This window comes from Misgurnus anguillicaudatus, chromosome 5 (assembly GCF_027580225.2).
Source record: "Misgurnus anguillicaudatus chromosome 5, ASM2758022v2, whole genome shotgun sequence".
Taxonomy (NCBI): domain Eukaryota; kingdom Metazoa; phylum Chordata; class Actinopteri; order Cypriniformes; family Cobitidae; genus Misgurnus; species Misgurnus anguillicaudatus.
Genome location: NC_073341.2, coordinates 27,138,508 through 27,157,848, shown reverse-complemented (window position 1 = coordinate 27,157,848; position 19,341 = coordinate 27,138,508). Strand labels below are relative to the sequence as shown.

General features: G+C 37.9%; 1 protein-coding gene across 2 annotated transcripts in view; it reads right to left on the bottom strand.

The window, feature by feature from the left end:
- Window positions 1–1,325: 1,325 nt before the first annotated feature.
- The window catches only part of nol4la (nucleolar protein 4-like a), a 42,272-nt gene continuing 24,256 nt past the window's right edge, over window positions 1,326–19,341 (bottom strand). Inside the window, exons 1-8 of one of the 2 annotated variants that reach the window (XM_073867873.1) lie at window positions 13,591–13,747; window positions 13,187–13,340; window positions 8,850–9,151; window positions 8,531–8,716; window positions 7,653–7,841; window positions 5,730–5,845; window positions 5,382–5,563; window positions 1,326–5,308 (exon numbers count right to left, since the gene is read on the bottom strand). In XM_073867873.1, the coding sequence (XP_073723974.1) occupies window positions 5,088–5,308; window positions 5,382–5,563; window positions 5,730–5,845; window positions 7,653–7,841; window positions 8,531–8,716; window positions 8,850–9,151; window positions 13,187–13,307 (1,317 nt within the window). In that variant the 5' untranslated portion in view covers window positions 13,308–13,340; window positions 13,591–13,747 and the 3' untranslated portion in view covers window positions 1,326–5,087. Of the gene's footprint in view, window positions 5,309–5,381; window positions 5,564–5,729; window positions 5,846–7,652; window positions 7,842–8,530; window positions 8,717–8,849; window positions 9,152–13,186; window positions 13,341–13,590; window positions 13,748–19,341 lie in introns of those variants that run through there. The other variant, XM_073867872.1, reaches the window with a different exon arrangement.

Here is a 19,341-nt window from a genome sequence, read left to right as displayed (position 1 = left end):
TTTACTATGTGATATGATGTTGTGCATTTATATTAAACCTTTACTATGTGATCAGCTGTTACCTGTCATGCAGTTATATTAAACATTTACTATGTGATCAGATGTAACCTGCCATGCAGTTATATAAACCTTTACAGTGTGATCAGATATTATCTGTAAGGAATTTCTTAAACCATATGTGAGCTTTGTAGATTCCACTTAAAAGGATTTAAGTCTCCTGATTTGAAGGAATAAGTTTTGGCAAGTTTGCAAATGAATTCTATCATGGTACCACATAAAAACGAAATAGTTATTGGACTGGCTAAGGTGCACATTTAAAAAAGACGAAATCACTGTGTAAATATTGGTAGACATACTTTTAATAATTTTCAATGCTGCTCCATCAACTCCTGACAGGACGAGGTAATTAAATATGCCAGGTTACTTGCCGCGGCCGCTTTATATCGTCTAACCACGAGAAGATTGATGGGACAATATAAGACTATCCGAGCGTCGTATGAAGTTTTAACCGTGCTCCTAATTTAAAACATTTACAGCATTAGCGATATTTGTCATTTCGCTAAATTTATAGTGAACTACAAACAATCTTCTAACCACCAAACTAACCACCGAATGCACTGTGCCATATTAGCAGCGGAAGTCGTTTGACAAAATGCGGAAGAGCGAAGAATTAAAAAGGGGCGTGGCGGAATAAGGTGAATAGGTTGATAGAAGCACTGGAGACCCAATTATAGCACTTAAACATGGAAAAAGTCAGATTTTTATGATATGTCCCCTTTAAGGCCTTTTAAAAGGGTACTGCTCCAGTGACAGCTTGGAACCAGTTTTGACAATTTTGTATGACTGGTAAATTTTGTAACCTTTATGTACTTTGGATTGAAAGAAAAGACTAAAATTGAAAAGGACAAATATTTTTTCTTATAGCCTCTTCAATATCAAAAATTGATGATAATGATAATACAATCGTCACTTTAATTTTAGTTTAACCTGATTTGTAGACTTACGCATGCAATGATGACTTTCGTAAATTAGGTCTTTTTATGAGTCTGTGATAGTTTCATTGCATATTAACTCTGCTTCTCGGTGGGAGAAATGATTTAGGGAAAATGATTGTGTCATTAACTCAGCAGACATAGTTGGATCGCATTCAAATACATCTTTTATGATTCACTGTTGAATTAAAATTTCTCTCTAGTCAATACAAAAATGAGAAAATATCCAAAATGATTTTCTCATACTACGCTTACTAACATGATTTCCTAGCAGCTCAACAAGAAAAATACAGCCGTCATGGCCATTAAAAGAAACACAGACAGCAGTAAGTCTTCAGTTCACAGATTTTATTCAGACAGCTCTGGAGGATAGAGCAACTCGGGTTGCAGGTGCTTTCTCGTACCACAGCGATGACACCACACCGAACATTTTAAAATGTCTTAGAATGAGTCTCTCGGCAAAGTGATATGTAAAAGGCAGGCAAATCATCCACCTGTGCTTTTTTCTTTTTGTACATTAAACAAACAAAAATGATTTTACCTGCAATATTCTCCATCTTTTAGTTGTTTCACACACACACACATTTATATATTTATTTATATATATTTTTATCAACACTTTTCTAAAGTTTCAAATATTCAGCCACATTTACTGGAGAAGATTCACTTTTAAACACAATAAATATATAAAAACAAACAAACAGAACACCGATATAACTGGGTTGAAATTGGAGAGAGGGAGGACTCGTCAGCAAAGACGTACAGACCTGGTTAAAAAAAGTAACGCAGGTCCAAAGAGTTCCTGAGGTTCGCGTGTTCCCCATACGTACCAACAATAGGAGGAATGGCTTTCACGAATGTCAATATGAGCTGAGTAGAAACCTGCCCCATCCCAAAAAAAAAAAAGCCCCTACTCACATGACATCAAGAGTCTTTTTGCTGTCTCTACAACAGCAAAAATGCATAAATATCTAATGGGAATTATTATAAGTGGCCTTTTTAATCCAACATTTGTGGGGAAGGGAATTAGTCGTGCACTTTGTGCTGATGAGAAGTCCCTCCTCTCTCTTTCTTCAGCATCTATCCTCAGCATTGGCAATCACATTTAAAGGCCCTTACACAGATCTTTATCCCTTTGATGCGGAAACAGCACTTTATACTGCACTTTATGCTGTTTTCTAAAATTAAAAAAGCATTTGATTTGATTTAAGCAATAACATGACCTAGAAAATAAAAACACGTGTTTCTATTGTGAATGTGCAAAGGCCTTTAACGTGGTTTAAATTCAGCATTTTTTTAGGAATTGTCATTTTAAAGTAAAAAGCACGGTGTGGGGTCACGACAGGACAAGAGGCTGGGATTTACCAGGACAAACAAAAACAACAACAGCAAAAATAAGAACAACGAAGAAAATCGTAAATTCTGTACATGTAAACATCACACACTTTCACTGAGTCAAAAAACCAGAAAGAAATCATACAAAACTTCACATTGGTATACAAAGAGAAACTGAGCGTCAGCTTACAGTTTCTAGTAAGTACAGGAGTAAAAACAAACAAAAAAATACCAGAATTATAATAATATTACAAAGCACCACAAAATTAAAATATATCACAGGCAATGGTTGTTACTACATTTCATTGCAGATTTTAGCTGCACTTAAAAAAATAAAAGGTTGTAGCATCTTTTTTTCTTGCCTTCAGTTTTTCCTTTTTCCATTAAATGCATCATGTTCACCAACCTCAGATGTCAGAGCTTTAAAGGTCTATGCCCTTTAATGAAATGTAAAAAAACATTTTACACTTCTAATGTTATTATAAAACAAAAGCATACAAAAAAGCGAAAATATAAGTTAAAGCAAAACAAAATTATACGGCTTTGTACAACTTTTGTACTTGTAAAGAGCTGTTTGTCTACAATATTAAATTAGAATAATGTCTGATGCATTTTACTTGATGGTCAGAAATCATAAATGAACCTGGCACTGTTGGATCGGCATAAAGGGGTGTGTGGAAAATAACATAAATGCGAGCATACAAGCAGAACAAAGAAATAGTTTTCTTAAATAGCAAATATTCACATTTCAGCAACGCAGAGTAAATTAAGACAGGAGATTATGGCTTGTGAACGACTAGCTGCATTTTATAATTTAGAGTCATGTACGTAGTTTTAAGGCTCCGTCTCATTTGACCCCTTCTGCGTACATTTTCCTATATGCGGACTGTAAAGTGCTACTATGTTTTTAACCAATTTAAATCATTTATAAAGTGTAACATCTGAATATAAATTACTAATGATCCTGCACATATTTCATCTGTTCATCAAGCAACCGATTCAACAAATAACATATAAGAGGTAATAACAGGCTAAGTTGTTTGAGTCAAGCTTGTTTTCTCTCCATTTGTATGTCAATCTTAGATGCACGGTTTACATTTGGAATGTTGAGAATTCTCTATAGACCCTCATTGTAGCACAAATGAAATAAAAAATACAAAAAGTAGCCACAAATAACGGGAAAAATAAGAAAATGAAATGTTTTACAGCTAAGTTCCGCATAAACATGTTGCAGAGCGAGGACACGGTTCAAGCTATGGCTACGAGAGTTGAAACTTGAAGGCCCTGTCGCTCCGCTGAAGGCTAGAGAGTCCGATCTCATACACAGCTATGCAGTTTTACAAGTGATCAACCGTTCAGGATTGTCTTTTGCTTTTTTAATACAGTTTTTAAAGATGGCATTTGTGAACATGAGAAAATGAAGGAATAGTAAAACTGGTAATGAGGGTTGTAGTTTCTACTCTATTCTGTCTCAGTCCACTGATCACTGCCAAAAATATGCCAATTGAGCATAGCTTTCCTGACAGAAAGGAAATGATGACATCATCCTTCCTGTTAACAACTACTGTAGGTCCTTTCTCTCAACCTCACTATGCATATACAGTACAGTATGTGTGCCAATGAGATGTCCCTCTGGTCCACGTGAAGATGAAAGTGTCTCAGTCATGAGGTTAGAAAATAAGAGCAGCATTCACAACTTAACAAAATGTATTTGCAATGCATCATGGGAAACGCAGTCCATATTTTTCATTTTTTTCCTCACTTTTTTATTTTTCAAGTCCTTCCGGTCTGGGAGGTCGATGTCAGCGTTCCTCTGCCTCTACAGTGCATTGATGTGCTGAACGTGGAGGGGTGCCAAGGCGGTAGAGGACGAAGGAAAGGGTTTGAAGCGTTCCACTTCGCACAGCTTCATTTGCATAATGTCCAACGGTGCACCGTTCTCAACCAATAGGATTACATCACCTTTAGCTATAACCAATCATTGCCCCTTTAAGTAGACTTTTCTGTGCACGTGTAAGCTCAAACTAATTTTTCTTTAATATGTGTGAGGAATATATTTATAAATATGTACAAACAACATTGTTAATGTGTTTATGATCGAAAATGATACATTTTCAGACAGTAACACACTAGAACGATTATCATCTACATTGCACCTTCTCCCCAAACCTCATTAGCATTAAACAGATAGAAGAGATCTCATATAGAAACCCTTTCTCTTGAATCTGTTCTTTATCTAAATGGCTAAAATCTGGATCAAAGTTGCAGCATGGTTACATGTATGGTAACTTAAATGTCTGAGGTGTGTAAGTTTTGGCTCATCTGTGTTATTTTTTGTAATTTAATAAAGCCTTTGAGATTGTAAAACATGTAATTGTGCCCACGTCAAAAGTTTGTAAGTATAGAGAATGTTTGTGTACTCAATGTGATGTACCAGTTTGCTGAAAGCACTGCTCTGTGCAAGAGACTTTATGATGATGCAGACATGTTTCTCATAAAACACAGCTCTGATCATTAGGATAATTGTGAACGTACAGCTGTCATGGGTGATAGATGGAAAGAGGAGGCTTTAACATAGACAGAGTTTGGATTGGTCGAAACTGATTCGGTAGAATGGTCAAGATATTCAACTCTGGGCTCTGCCTATGGGCTTTAGGTGTATAAATGCGTGTAAGTGCACATAGCTACATGTATCTTTCTTGTCATTGCATGTATGCATACATATGTGAAAGACGGGCAGCACCAGACCGTGTGCAGTTCTCAGTTCTGCTGCAGTATGAGGTTCTCCAGCTCATCTGCCGAGCGGAGCAGGAAGGCTGCGGACTCGCGGTAGCCTGCGATAAGTTGCCGAACGGCGGTGACCTCGGGTGGGCTGAGCTGGGCAGATGCCCCGCCGCCCCCTCCGCCCTGACCGTGACTGTTTGAACTGGAGGAGGAGGTGGTGCTGGATGCCAAAGATTTCATACTGAGATCAGTAGGACCTAAGAGAAGCAAAAAAGATGTTTATTTATCAGTTCATCAGGAGAGATGAAAATGCTTTGAAATTTTACTCACCGTTAGATTGTTGTGTGCCATTATTTTGGAGGGTCCCGTATCCACGGAAACTGTAGTTAAGTCCACCGTTGGTGTAGAGTTGGTCCTGGGCGTAGGCCGAGGCAGCCAATGAGAAGCCTGAGTGTGCCAGGGCAGCTGGATCTCTGGAGCTGGGCTTGTCCGATGAAACCGTCTCATCATGAGGAGAGGTGAGTGGACCGATGGGGAGGAAACCAGGTATCACATTTTAATACAGTAAGAAGGCAAGCAGCTAATTAACATTCACTGATGTTATAGAGAATGAATTGTTTTGACTAGAGATCCAGAGATATAATAATAAAAACAGCAATATTTATTAGACTCACATGACCCTGGTAGATGTCAAGGCGCATCCTCTTGGCTGCATTACGCGTTTCACTTTCACATGCGGCTGCGAGGATGTTTTCAGCCATGGCGGAGGTTAGGTGGGGGGGCGTAGGCCGTGTCTGACACCATGAGTGAAGAGAGAAAGAAAGTGTCAGTACATTATTAAAACAGCAGAGTGCAGCTCTTCCTGACAAAATCCTGAATCACAATTTTGTCTTAAATGAGTCTGTTGTAAGCTCTACTATACACTGTCAGAAATATAGTCCATCAAAATTACATACTGTACCTAAATGGTACATATTAGGACCTTTTGAAAGGCTACTGCCAAAATAACGGTAATCATTTTTTTTTATTGTACTAACTCAATTGCGATACTGTAGTAGACTATATTAAATGCATTTAAATAGGCATTCTTTTATATAAAAGTAATGCTGAGCAAAGATTAATTGCGATTAATCGCAAACAAAATAAAAGTGATTTTTTTTGCATAATATATGAGTGTGTGCTTTTTATATATTCCATTATATATATATATACATACATTTATATATATATATATATATATATATATATATATATATATATATATATATATATATATATATATATATATATATATATACACATGTAAATGTTTCTTAAATATATATTCATATATATGTGTGTGTGTGTGTGTGTGTGTGTGTGTGTGTGTGTGTGTGTGTGTGTGTGTGTGTGTGTGTGGTTAAATATAATAATTACACACAGTACAAACACATATATTATGCAAAAAAAAAAATCACTTTTATTTTGTATGTGATTAATCGCGATTAATCTTTGCCCAGCACTATGTCTTGGTAAACTAACTGTATAGTCATGTGTCTTCCTGTTTTATGATTATACAGAATTGTTTTGACAAGTATCAGATTGGATTTTTGGATCTAGTTGCAGTAGCTGCTATACATTCCAGTCATTTTAGGCTGTCTGCCCATGATATGTGTCGCTACCAGCATCACAGATTCCAGAAATACTGGTTTGTCTGCATTTAATTCCAGTAAAAGGCAGGAAGTAAATTAAAAAAACATTGCTGGATCTGTTGGATTAGAGGTTCAGTGTCTAGTTTTAAACTTTTTGGAAGTCTGCCCTCTCTGGCAGTTCAAGTCATCTACTAATAAGCTAATGAAGTAAATCAGGTTTGTTCAAATGTGAGGTACTGTGATACTCCAGGTTTGAGAAACACAGCAGTAAAGTGAAACCATCAGCCACTAGAGGGCAGAAGTGTGGTATAAAAATGTGCTAGCTACATAACACCCATGCCCCTGCTTTAAAGGTCACGTTCTTTCTGATCCAATATTTTAACCCCTAGTTAGTGTGTAATGTTTCTATAATAGCATAAATAATACCTGTGAAATGATAAAGCTCAAAGTTCACTGCCAGGCGATATATTTTCGTTAACAGAATTCGCCTTTCAAAGCCTACAGCGAACGGCCGGTTTGGACTACAGCCCTCTACTTCCTACTTTAAAGACGTCACTAGAACAGTTTTTTGACTAAACTCCGCCCACAGGAATACGTCCGTCGCCAGCTAAGCTAACGGCAAGCTGAGCTGCTTTTGAATCACAACACACTAAACAAACTACCCAATCAGAACTCGTTACGTATTTCTGAAGGAGGGACTTCAACAAGGACAGTTTTTTAGCACCGTGAAAACAGCGGTATAGAGATAAGTAAATTGTGTGAAAAAATTTTTTACACGTGAAACATGAACACATTATATTGCGTACTCTAAACACAATCAAAGCTTCAAAAACACAGAAAGAACGGGACCTTTAATTAAATGCTATTACTTTCTAGTACTGTCATAAGCACATATGCATAGAAGACTATGTTAGAAATTTGTCTCTCTGTGTGATTGTCCATATTCAGGCTTAAGTGCATGTTTCTGTACCTCAAAGCCCCCCTTCTTCATGCGTCGGCAGGATTTGAGGTAGGTTCGGATACGTTTCCGAGCACGTTCTTGAAACTCTGGGAACTGGCGGCTGCAGGACTCAATGATGGCCTGGATTTTTTCTTTGGGCTGCTTTGAAATCGGAACCATTCGGTCCAAATTCTCATCCACAAACAACCGGACAAACATCTGAAAACAGAGGGAAGTCATTTAGAACAAGAAAACAAGCATTCAAAATATTTAAAAAAATACACATTATTTGCAAGTATATAACTGAAACTATATAAAGGCATCTTGAGCTAAAACAATGGAATTGATATATGTTAAAATGTCAGTGCAAGGTGTTTTTAAATTAAGGCAGCTCGAACATGCATTTTAGTCTGGGACTAGTAATACTTGAGCAATAGCAGGCAACTGCAGGATCTCCTTAACCTATATGAAATTAAATCCTAATTTCCGATTCTAATCGAATGACTTCAGTCTCCTCAAAAAAGCTCAAAATGTGTTTCGTGCCAAGAGAGGTCACACTAAATACTGATTGATGCCTGAAGACGACATTTAGCTCTGAAAATTGTTTTGTTTTTAATTTTGTGTACATAATTTCGGTGTTTTCTGTTTGTATCTTAAAAAAGAGTGAAAAATAAATATGTATGGACATTAAAACTTTGCTAAAACAACAAAGATGTTGATGGTGGCCTAATACTTTTGCACAGTACTGTATGTACACCACCAGTGCTGTCTTAAATTAAATTGATCCTCAGACACATTTTTAATAAATAAATTACATTACAAACCATTATAAAAAACTTTATAAACTATTTAAAATGCATATATATGAGGAAAACCAAGAAAAAATGGATTAAGTGATGCAAACTCACATTAAAAGCTTTGAGTCTTTCAGGGTCCATACCCTCGGCATCATTAATCTTGTCACTGTCGTCATGGTCATCGTGCTCATCATCATCATCATCTATCACCTGAGAGCGACCCGGGGTCATGTCCTCCCCACACGTGCTCAGTTCTGTCTTCACAGAGTCATAGCTTCCTGAGCTGTATTGAGGGGACTATGGAAAAACAATATGAAAACAACAGTGTAGTTTTTCTAGTACTAGTTAAAACCTAACCTCTGAATTTATAGAATTTAAGTACCATTACCCTAACTACCTTTAATACACTTATTTTAATAATGTGATCTACCTTGTTGCCATACTCGGTTTTGACAGGGAATTTTCTGTTGAGGTCAGGTTGGTAGGATCCGAGCGTCACCCCTGGCAACAGTCTGTCAGTCAGGTTGACGGGCTGCTGTCCCTCCTGTGAAGAAGAGGATGATAAAGTGTTGCTGAAGTCCAGCGGTGCTGCGGCACCGTTACCGTTCACCTCCCCGTATGGAACCGCCCCCTCAGATGCAGGAACTCCTCCTGTCGCCATAGCAGCAGCACCAGGTGGAGTCACTGCAGGAAGGCCGTTAGCTGTGCTGCCATTCTCTGAAGAGGAGTCATCTAAGAGGAGAGAGAGAGAGAGAGAGAGAGAGAGAGAGAGAGAGAGAGTCTGTTCATAAAGTCACTTAGCACTTTAAATGCACGTGTGGATGTGGGGTGTAAATGTGTATGTGCGTCAGTGTGTGTCTAATATGGAAAGGGGTGGAGGCTGTTCCACTTTTAGGCTGTTTGTAATTATGAAGCGGTGTGTGTGAGCACAGGCGCAACATTTGGGCCAACTGTCAAACCAGTGGATGGAGGCAGAGATGAAGAGAGAGCTGGGATGAAGGGGAATGAGATGGGTGTGGGCTCTGACAGAGTGGATGGAAGCATGCTTAGAGGGGGAAGGGGGAAAGATCAGATGAAAAAGATCCATTTTTATTATTTCAATTGAAAAACAAAGACAAATAAATTGGGCACATGAATGGACCCCGCAGAGCCACTTTGAGATGATCAGACCAACCCAGTCTCACCCCATGTCGTCAATATTTGAAGTTAAACATTTGATTCTTACTGTTTTGGAATCCATTCAGCTGATCTCCGAGTCTGGTGCTAGAACTTTTAGCATAGCTTAGCATAATCCATTGAATCTGATTAGACCATTAACATTGCGCCTTAAAAAAATAACCAAAGAGTTTCTATATTTTTTCCGATTTAAAACTTGACTCTTCTGTAGTTACATCGTGTACTAAGACCGACGGAAATTAAAAGTTGTGATTTTCTAGGCAGATATGGCTAGAACTATACTTTCATTCTGGCGTAATAATCAAAGACTTTGCTGCCGTATGGCTGCAGGAGGCGCAATGCAGCAGCCGAAAGTAGTCCCTTATAACTTTCAATGGCAGGGGACTATTTTCGGGCAGTGCGTAATATCATTGTTACCATGTTACGGCAGCAAAGTCCTTGGTTATTGCGCCAGAATAAGAGTATAGTTCCTACCTAGCCATATCTGAATAAAAAAAGTGACTTTTAATTTTCTGTCTGACTAAGTACACAGAAGAGTTAAGTTTTAAATGGGAAAAATATCAAAACTCTTTGGTTATTTTTTTAGGCGCGATGCTAATGGACTAATCAGATTCTATGGATTGTGCTAAGCTATGCTAAAAGTGCTATGCCAGATCAGAGATCAGCTGAATGGATTCCAAAACGGTACAAATCAAATGTTTAACTCTAGGGGGCTGGAAAATGAGCATATTTATAAAAAAAAGTGGAGTGTCCCTTTAAGGTATACATCAAAAATCATCAAAAAATGACTTTAGCTCGGTTTCCACAAAGTGTGTCACATATTCAGATGCATATGGTTTATATTTTTTAATTGTAAAATTATTTTCATAATCAGTGCTATTATCTTGTTTTTTAGTGAAACTAAACTGTGCGCAGACTGTTCCTGTTTTAAGCATAAAACTAAAGGTTTATAGAAAGGTTTATCCTTATTAAAAAATATATATATATATATATTCTCTAAATAACAAGTCTTGATATAGCCTATTACTTTTGCAGTGATACCCAAACTAACATTTAAAGGTGCAGTGTGTAACCTTTATAAGGATCTCTTGATAGAAATGCAATATAAAATACATAACTATATTATCAGTGGTGTATAAAGACTTTTCATAATGAAGTGTTATGTTTTTATTACCTTAGAATGAGACGTTTTTATCTACATACACAGGGGTCCCCTTACATGGAAGTCACCATTTTGTTTCTACAGAAGCCCTTAACGGACAAACTTTTTTTACCAAGTTGTCTCCAACGATGACATGGTTGTCCGGTGGCAGCTACCGTAGCTTCTCTATGCATTTCGGTGAACGGTGGACTAAAATGTTGGTTGCAATTTGCAACCTCACCAATAGATGTACTAAAATTTACACACTGCACCTTTAAAGAAACTCTCAAAAATGCTCTAAAGTGGGATTGGCCTAAAGAAACAATATAATGCGATCCGAACAACAAACAGGAGGTTTCCTCTATGCTGTATGATGGGTGGGTTAAATAATCATCATCATCCTGTATGTAAACAGCACCTTGGACTGCCATAAATCAAAAGCATGGGTGTGTTTATATCAGGTACAAAACACCAAAGCACCTCATTATACTGTATTACAAGATCTGAACTGAATCATAAAAATCCCATAAAACCACACCAGGTAGTACAACACAGTCACGCAGATATAATTTGTGTAAAAGACATCAATAGTGTCACTGTGCAACACTGTATGTGTATGGTACACTGTCACAATAAATGGGAAAAAATGCTGCCATTGGGGCGGTACTGTAAAGAACCACCCACCGGCCCAAAAAAGGTCTTAATATATACCATCAACGTCAGTGGCGTAGCGTCTGGGCATGCAGGGTATGCACGTGCAAATGGGCCCGGGCCAATAGGGGGCCTGCCCTATTTTTTTCAATGTCATTTTTATTTGTGGCAGCAATAAATATATTTTTGTATGCATATCATGTGTAGTGATTTCTTATTTCTCCGTAATGTCTAATTTCTTGTTTGCGTTTATACATTTTTTTGCACTTTACGGCTGCCGTAGACTACTACGCCATCATTTTTTTACATGACGCATCACAGCGCCAAAAAATATAAGAAAACACAGTGTGAGAGGTTACTTTAGCGGCCATCTACATAAACGTTAAGGATGGACAGATATAAACATAAAAGTGGGGCCTCAAAGAGAAAAGAGAAGGCGGAGAAGTTAGTCACGAGTCAAAAACTAACCAAAACATTTTGTTTTTCTTTATTTAAATCTACCCTTTAAAGTAAAAACGTAAAGTAAAAATATGTGACTACCTTATAAAAGTATATGTTGTTAATAGACCTGCGCGTCACAGTTAACAGTGCCAACGGGCAAGGTTGGTGGGGGGTCTTTGGCTTAAGGGGGCCCGTAAATTTTTTTGCATATGGGCTCGGGACTCACTTGCTACGCCACTGATCAACATACATATAGGTATACATTTGTTACCAATATAATGTTCGGTTGAGGTACAAATATGTACCTTTAGGTTCAAATGTGTACTTTTTAAAAAGGGTACTGCCCTAGTCACAGTGTATGTAATTAAACGAGAATCACAACTTTACTGTCATTCCTAAAAAATACTATCATTGCCCCATTCGTTTAAATTTCAAAGGGGTTTCTACAGCCGTCCATCAAGGGTAAAGTGCACTGAGCATGTGCATCGTCACTCTCTCTCTCTCTCCACGTGCAGGGGTGAGGGGACACGCGTCTGTGCGTGTGTGGCCTAGTCATTCCCCGCAGTCCCCTCTGAGCAAGATTACACGGGATTAGCCTACAAAGAAGCGACCCAAGCTGCTTCCTCTCTCTCTACCACCCACAAGAACCTCGACTGTCCCAGCAGCCATTTTAAAAGCATCCTCGCATCCCCTCCCCCTGCCCCATCCTCACACCCCTCGTACGCCACCCCAGCCCCCTGCACTTAGCTGAATGAGAGACAACACAGAGTGTGAGATCTTGCGTGCTGAATTCAAAAAGGAACCAACAAGGAAGTCAACGACCATGAAACCCTGCAGTTGTTTACATTCATAAGAAACCAATATAAAACCCTGGGCAACCATTCTTTATCGATTGTGATGTTTATCAATAGATTATAACTTGTAAGTCTGTTATTGATTGCATGAACAAGAACATTTAAAATAGCTAAGGATGCAGATTATATAGAATCGAGATCCACATAGGCTATGCTGCAAAACTTCACATTGAAGATGCAGCCAAACAGAAAAAAATAAGGCTGTCTCAGCAGACCCCAGACATCCATTTAACCGGCATCTGTCCACAACATAATGGAAGAGAGTGAGAGATGCTGGAGTGCTGTAGGAAGAGCTATAATGGGCCTTTACGCACCTCTTAAGCATCAGCATTACAAAACACTTACCAGACTCTCCGCAACATAAAGTCCACACACATAAACCCTGACAAACATTGGTGCAAGGCTGTTGTTTTTAAGAAATATATACAGTTACAGTATACAGTACACAATGTGAGGGAGTGTATGTATGTATGTATGTGTGTGTGTGAGAGAGAGAAATCATACCTTCCTCTTCTTTAATGCTGGCCTGTGGAGGTGTTGGCATCCTTTCTGAGTACGGGGCGGCCGGACTGTTGGGCTCTGCGGCTGGAGCACGCTCAGTAGAGACCCACGCGGGCTCAGCCATGTCCAAATCCTCACTGCTTACTGAACTCTCATCCTGTATGTGAGAGGGAGAGGGGGGTGGGGAGGAGGAAGTCAGAGAGCTCAGGATACTCGGTGGACAAAATGAATCCCATCCACTCCACTATTGCCTAGATATCAGTAGACTCTCCCTCCAATGTCTCCACTAAACCATCCCCACACAGCCCAACCAGAGTCAAAATAAACATTGCGCTTCCCATTTAGTTCGATATACGATGATATACGAGATGATATATGAGAGATAAACAATCTAACGTCTTGCCAACCTGTTCTCTTTTTGCTTCAGTCCATTAGTACGTTGCAACATCATGTACCACGTTGTATTCCTTACTGAGGAAACTCCACATACCCGGGTGAAGGATGGAAGGAGAGGGATGGAAAACGAAAGAGGGTGGAGACTCTTAAATAATGAGTGACTATGAGGGAGGCTATTTTTAACCCTGTTGGAGCCGAAGCCCAGATGATGTTAAACATATGAAGCATATGAAGAACATAAACGCTTATAAGGAAAAGATGTATTGTTCCTTATGGCATCAAGCACTGGCTGGAGTTGCAGAGTCACTGCATGCATATGTGACCCTGTCTGTGAAATCCAGGAAGAAGTCTCAATCTAATTATGAGAATAGCAAGAGCATGATTTTATTTAATCTTTGGCATGGCTTTACTTAGTCAATATTAAAGATATCAAAATTATATTTTTTACACAATGTTCTTTACATTGTGTAGGATGATTTTAGGTAGAAAACAGTAGCTGGGTTTTCACACACAGGGTAAGAAGGAAAATAATTGTGGTTGTATTTGAAATGCATGTTTTAATATTATATATAACATATGGATGCACCCACTGAATTATGTGGCAAGCTCCGCCCCTAATATTTTTACAGTTCTATATTCATAACATTTGTACAAGTCATTATATACATCTATACAGAGTACACAGTTGAACAAATGTACCAAAAAAGTCAAACCTAAAGTCCTATACTTTTCCAAGAAGAAAAAAAAACGTTTAATAAACATGAGTATTTTCAGTATTCAAACGGGATTTGAAAAAGAATTATAAGATTGAAAAACAAACATTGTAGGTGTATGTCTGTATGCATCTGTGCGAGAGCAAGTACAAGTTTAGCAGGCTAAGGGCATAGCGAATCCCATCGTGACCCTCGCTGTCACCTGCACTATAGGCGTGAACACACCTCTCTGCCTCTGCCGTTGTCATGGCGATGAAGCTGCGGGAAAGTTCACCATGATGTTTAAGAGCTTCTGGCGAGGGTTACATTTAGCATCGCCACTTCCTTTATCATTCAGCATAGCCCCAATTTCACATCTCAGCCCCTCCCTAAAACATTCCAGGAAAACACCCATAATGCACTGCTCTGCCTATGCCGCCCATCTGTTCAGATCAAACCCAAACCCTCATAATGGCATGTGGGCCAGTGTGTTATAGACAAACATCCACCCCCAACCACATGTACATGTGTGCCACTTCCTCAGTTTGTCACAAATAAGCCCCTCATATCACTAAAACCATCCCCCTTATGTGCTTTAAAGCACACATGACCTGATGTTTAAATTAATCCTTTATGTCCTTTAAATCAAAAGACGGGCGTGATTTAAAACACCTAGTGAACAGTTTTGTGTATAAAAAGAAAGTTTGGGTGAACCTTATTAACCCAAAAGGATTTAGGCCTACTTACTGTACGTTGTGCAATATCAACAACAATATCTAGCCGTTTTACTGTAGCCATATAAGCCGCACACAACTCCATCTTTATTATATCAACAATACATCACTTTTTTTCATCACAAGACCAAAAGGAGTCTTTGTCCCCCTCCCACACACACGAAAATCACATGCGGCCTCTATAGTACATGTGTCCCTGGATCCCTGTTTATGGTTACCATGGTAACCTGAAGAGCAGAGCGGGCTAAAGGAATGTAATCATCCAGAGGAGCTCAAGAGAAAGTGAGAAATGAAAGTGTGTGTTTGTGGAGACACACACAGCTGAAGAATTGCCTCTCCAAAGATCAGCGGTAACATGTTAGGCACTCACAGGATCTACTAAGAACTGCACTGCTAACATGAACTGGTTTGAGAAACACACCATGAGACCTTACAGATCAAATCACTGTCACAAATGATCTGAAGTTGATTACATTTTTTTCCTGTGTTGATTTTTATCTATACAAGCTCATTTATAATTTTTAGTCAACTTTTTGGCTCTTAAAGGGACATTCAACTTTTTTTGAAAATATGCTAATTTTCCAGCTCCCCTAGAGTTAAACATTTAAATCTTACCATTTTGGAATCCATTCAACTGATCTCTGGCGCTAGCACTTTTAGCATAGCTTAGCACAATCCATTGAATCTGATTAGACCATTAGCATCGCGCTAAAAAATAACCAAAGAGTTTCAATATTTTTCCTATTTAAAACTTGACTCTTCTGTAGTTACATTGTATACTAAGACCAACGGAAAATTAAAAGTTGCGATTTTCTAGGCAGATATGGCTAGGAACTATTTTTGAGCTAAATGCTAATGGTCCAATCAGATCCAACGGATCATGCCAAGCCATGCCAAAAGTACTAGCGCCAGACCCGGAGATCAGATGAATGGACTCCAAAACGGTAAGATTCAAATGATCATATTTTCAAAAAAAAGTGGAATGTCCCTTTAAAACCTATATAGTGCACCGACTTATAGACATATCACAACAAAAAACTTTTTTGAAACAATACAATGGTATTTTTGCTTAAATTTTCCTTTTTCGCTTATCTTCTTTATACGTAAATAACCTCTTTGCATGTTAAAGGTGGAAATGTAGAATTTTTACCACTAGATGGCGCCAAAACACAATAACATCAAATGACATTGTTTAATGACGCTCTGAAGCAGCGTGGAATTATGGGATTTGTAACCGCTGATGCCATCAATCAGACGCGAATGAGAAATCACGTTGACGGATAAGGTAATCAAGTCTTATAAATGTTGCGTTTGATGACATCGTTTATTTCATTATGTAAGTTTATATGTGATGTTCAAAACGAAATTGTTAGTCATAGATGTTACAGGATTAGTCCAAATTTGATGGTTAACACAGCACAGAATTAAATTTTCAACTTACAATCTACAATGATTTTTTACATAATTTATTGACAGTACAAATCTTATTGTGAAGTGTCTTAAAATGATTTATATTGCTGTACAATACCTCTTGATGTGCATATCGTCCGCGGGAAGACGTGCTGATTACAATCTACACACTAATCTTGTGATCGATATAATAGCATATGTTTTTGAAGGGTTACGAATCAAAACAACTCACCATTGCGTAAAACACAAGCAGGATCAGAATCACTGTCTAGTTAAGTGTTGAAGCTCTCTCCATCCAGATAATGCAACAACAAATTGATCCTCATTCTTACTCTCGTTTTGTTCCAAACTCTTCTTGGGTCGTTTGGTTGGCCCGTACGCTTACGGGAGCTGTCTTTGCTGACACAACCAGCGGCAGACGGTAAAGAGTAATCCATAAGTCCATAAGCAAGCACGTAGCCCGACAGGCGCTAACGCATAGTTCCGCATTTGTCCACGACACTGGCTGCGTCCGAAAACTCAAGGCAGTGACTTGTTGCCTCGCTGCCTCATGAGGAAATGACTTCAGAGGCATGAAGGCAGCTCAGAGAAAGGCTTTCGGACACACTTCAAAGGCAGCGTGTTTGAAATATAAACAGAGAGCGCCTTTGTGATAACTAATCACATATTTGAAAACTACAATAATAATTTCTCGCTAGAAATGCAATTAAAATGTGTAAAAAGTTAAAATATACCACTAAATTTGTGCTCCAGTCGCTTCCTTGGCCGCCATTTTATTTTTTCGAACTCGACCACTGTTGTCGTGTGCTTTTTACATCAGTAAAGGCGGTAACATTATTAATGTCATTGACAGGAGACTGCACTGCCCCGTGTCAATGTTTTGAAGGGCAATTTTCTCACGATTAACAAGTAGTTTAAAACATTACAGATATTGATAGTAATCAGCTGGACAAAATATATAACACTGGCCTAGTGGTTTTAGAACATTTTACTGCAAATATCTTACAAATTGCACCTTTAAACGAGTAACATTGTGCTAAAATGTACCGAAAAACCATTGAGTAAAAAAATCAAGGACCTTGATAAAAATAAACTTCAGCTGTGAACCAATAGGCATGCATGTGGAAACACACAAACACACACATCTGTATGCTGTAAACATGGGATTTACAGAATTCCCCTCGTGAGAAATTGGGCTCCCTCTGAGGTTTGTTTAGAGGGCTGATGTGTGCACCATGGGCTCCATTAGGTACCAAGTGGGGCATCAGTAATACAGGAAATGAGAAAGAAAATGAAAGAGACTGGAGCAAGAAAAAAAACAACGTAAGCAAGTAAAAAAGGTAAAAGTAGACATTAATGAGGATGATGAAGTGAAAAAATACAAGACATTCCACAACGTGATGTTGCATGTTATTCAAGCATCGACATGAGCAAAACCAATCTCAGCCAGCGGACATCCATAGACACAATGTCATTTCTCACTCGCTCTGCCTCTTAAGGACAAACAGTCACAGTGAAATTTTAGTTCAAAGTACACAGGGTGTTACATATATAAAGTAGTACAATAGCGCCCCCACCTGTAGGCCCAAAATACATCTGCTCCCATCCACAGCAGCTGTGGTAGCCTATAGGAGTGTTTACATGATAACGTCTTTCCAAATGCACTTGTTTATAAAAATAATCATTCGACTTTTATTCAACATTTTCTATTTCTCCAACTCAGTGGGATTACTAACTTGAGGTCAATATGGATGATAGTGTGAAGCAGGAACAAGGACAATACAGTGTGTCCCATATGCCAAAAAAATTAATTTCTCTGGCCGAAAATATATTTTAAATATATGCTAAATACATTTTGTACAATGCTACGCTCAATTGAATATATTTTTCAATTTGGAAATATATTTAGTTTTAACCTTCATATGTCAACATATATTTAAAATGTATTTCAAGGGCATTCAAATACATTTCTAATTTTACATCCCATATGATTTTTTTTTGCCTAAATATATTTTAAATATATGCTAAATAAGTACATTTTAATTGAAGGTATATTTTTAAAGTTGAAGCTATATTTAATTTGAACCTTTTTAAAACATTTTGAGTTTTTCTTCCAATGCTACGTGAATATATTTCCTTAAATGCAAATATATGAAGGGCTAAATATATTTTTATTGCTTTAAAATGTATTTACTTTTAAAATATATATAAAATATATGGCCAAAAAATATATTTTTGTAAACATATTCAGCAAATATATTTTTTGGCCATTTTTGTATATTTTGAAATATACTTAAAATATATTTAAAAATATATATTTTTGCTGTTTGGAAGCTACATGGTTACAAAATACCCTATACACTTTTTATACTTTTATGCTCTGTTACTTTATGTAATTTTAGCATGTAATTTTTTCTCACTAAAATGCTGTTTATGCAACAATGTCTCTAGAGATGAACAAGAGAGTTAGTGGTTAAAATGATCCTGGACCTTTTTATTGAGCTGTAGGTGCATTTTTTCAGTGATATTCTTTGTCTTATTGACGGCTGGTGTATCTTGATCTATCTTAAAGAAACAGTTGACCCAAAATGAACATTTTGCAATTATGTACACACCATCAGGCTTTCCCCATGCTTGAACTGCAAAGAGAAGAGGCACAGGTCAAGACTTTCTTTGAATAATGGGCTATATTTTAGTTAATTTATATTTCCATTCAAATGCCTTCAGGACGTTTGTAATATACAGTACACGTCGTGTGCAGGTATTTATTGATGCTTTTACATCTTTTTGATGCTTGAGAAGAGGAGGTCACCGTCCACTTCCATTGTAAACATTTTGGTTCCCATTACCAAAGAAAGGCATTTGGGGTTTAAACTGCATGAGGGTGAGTAAATAATGACAGTTTTCATTTCTGGTTGTATTAAAG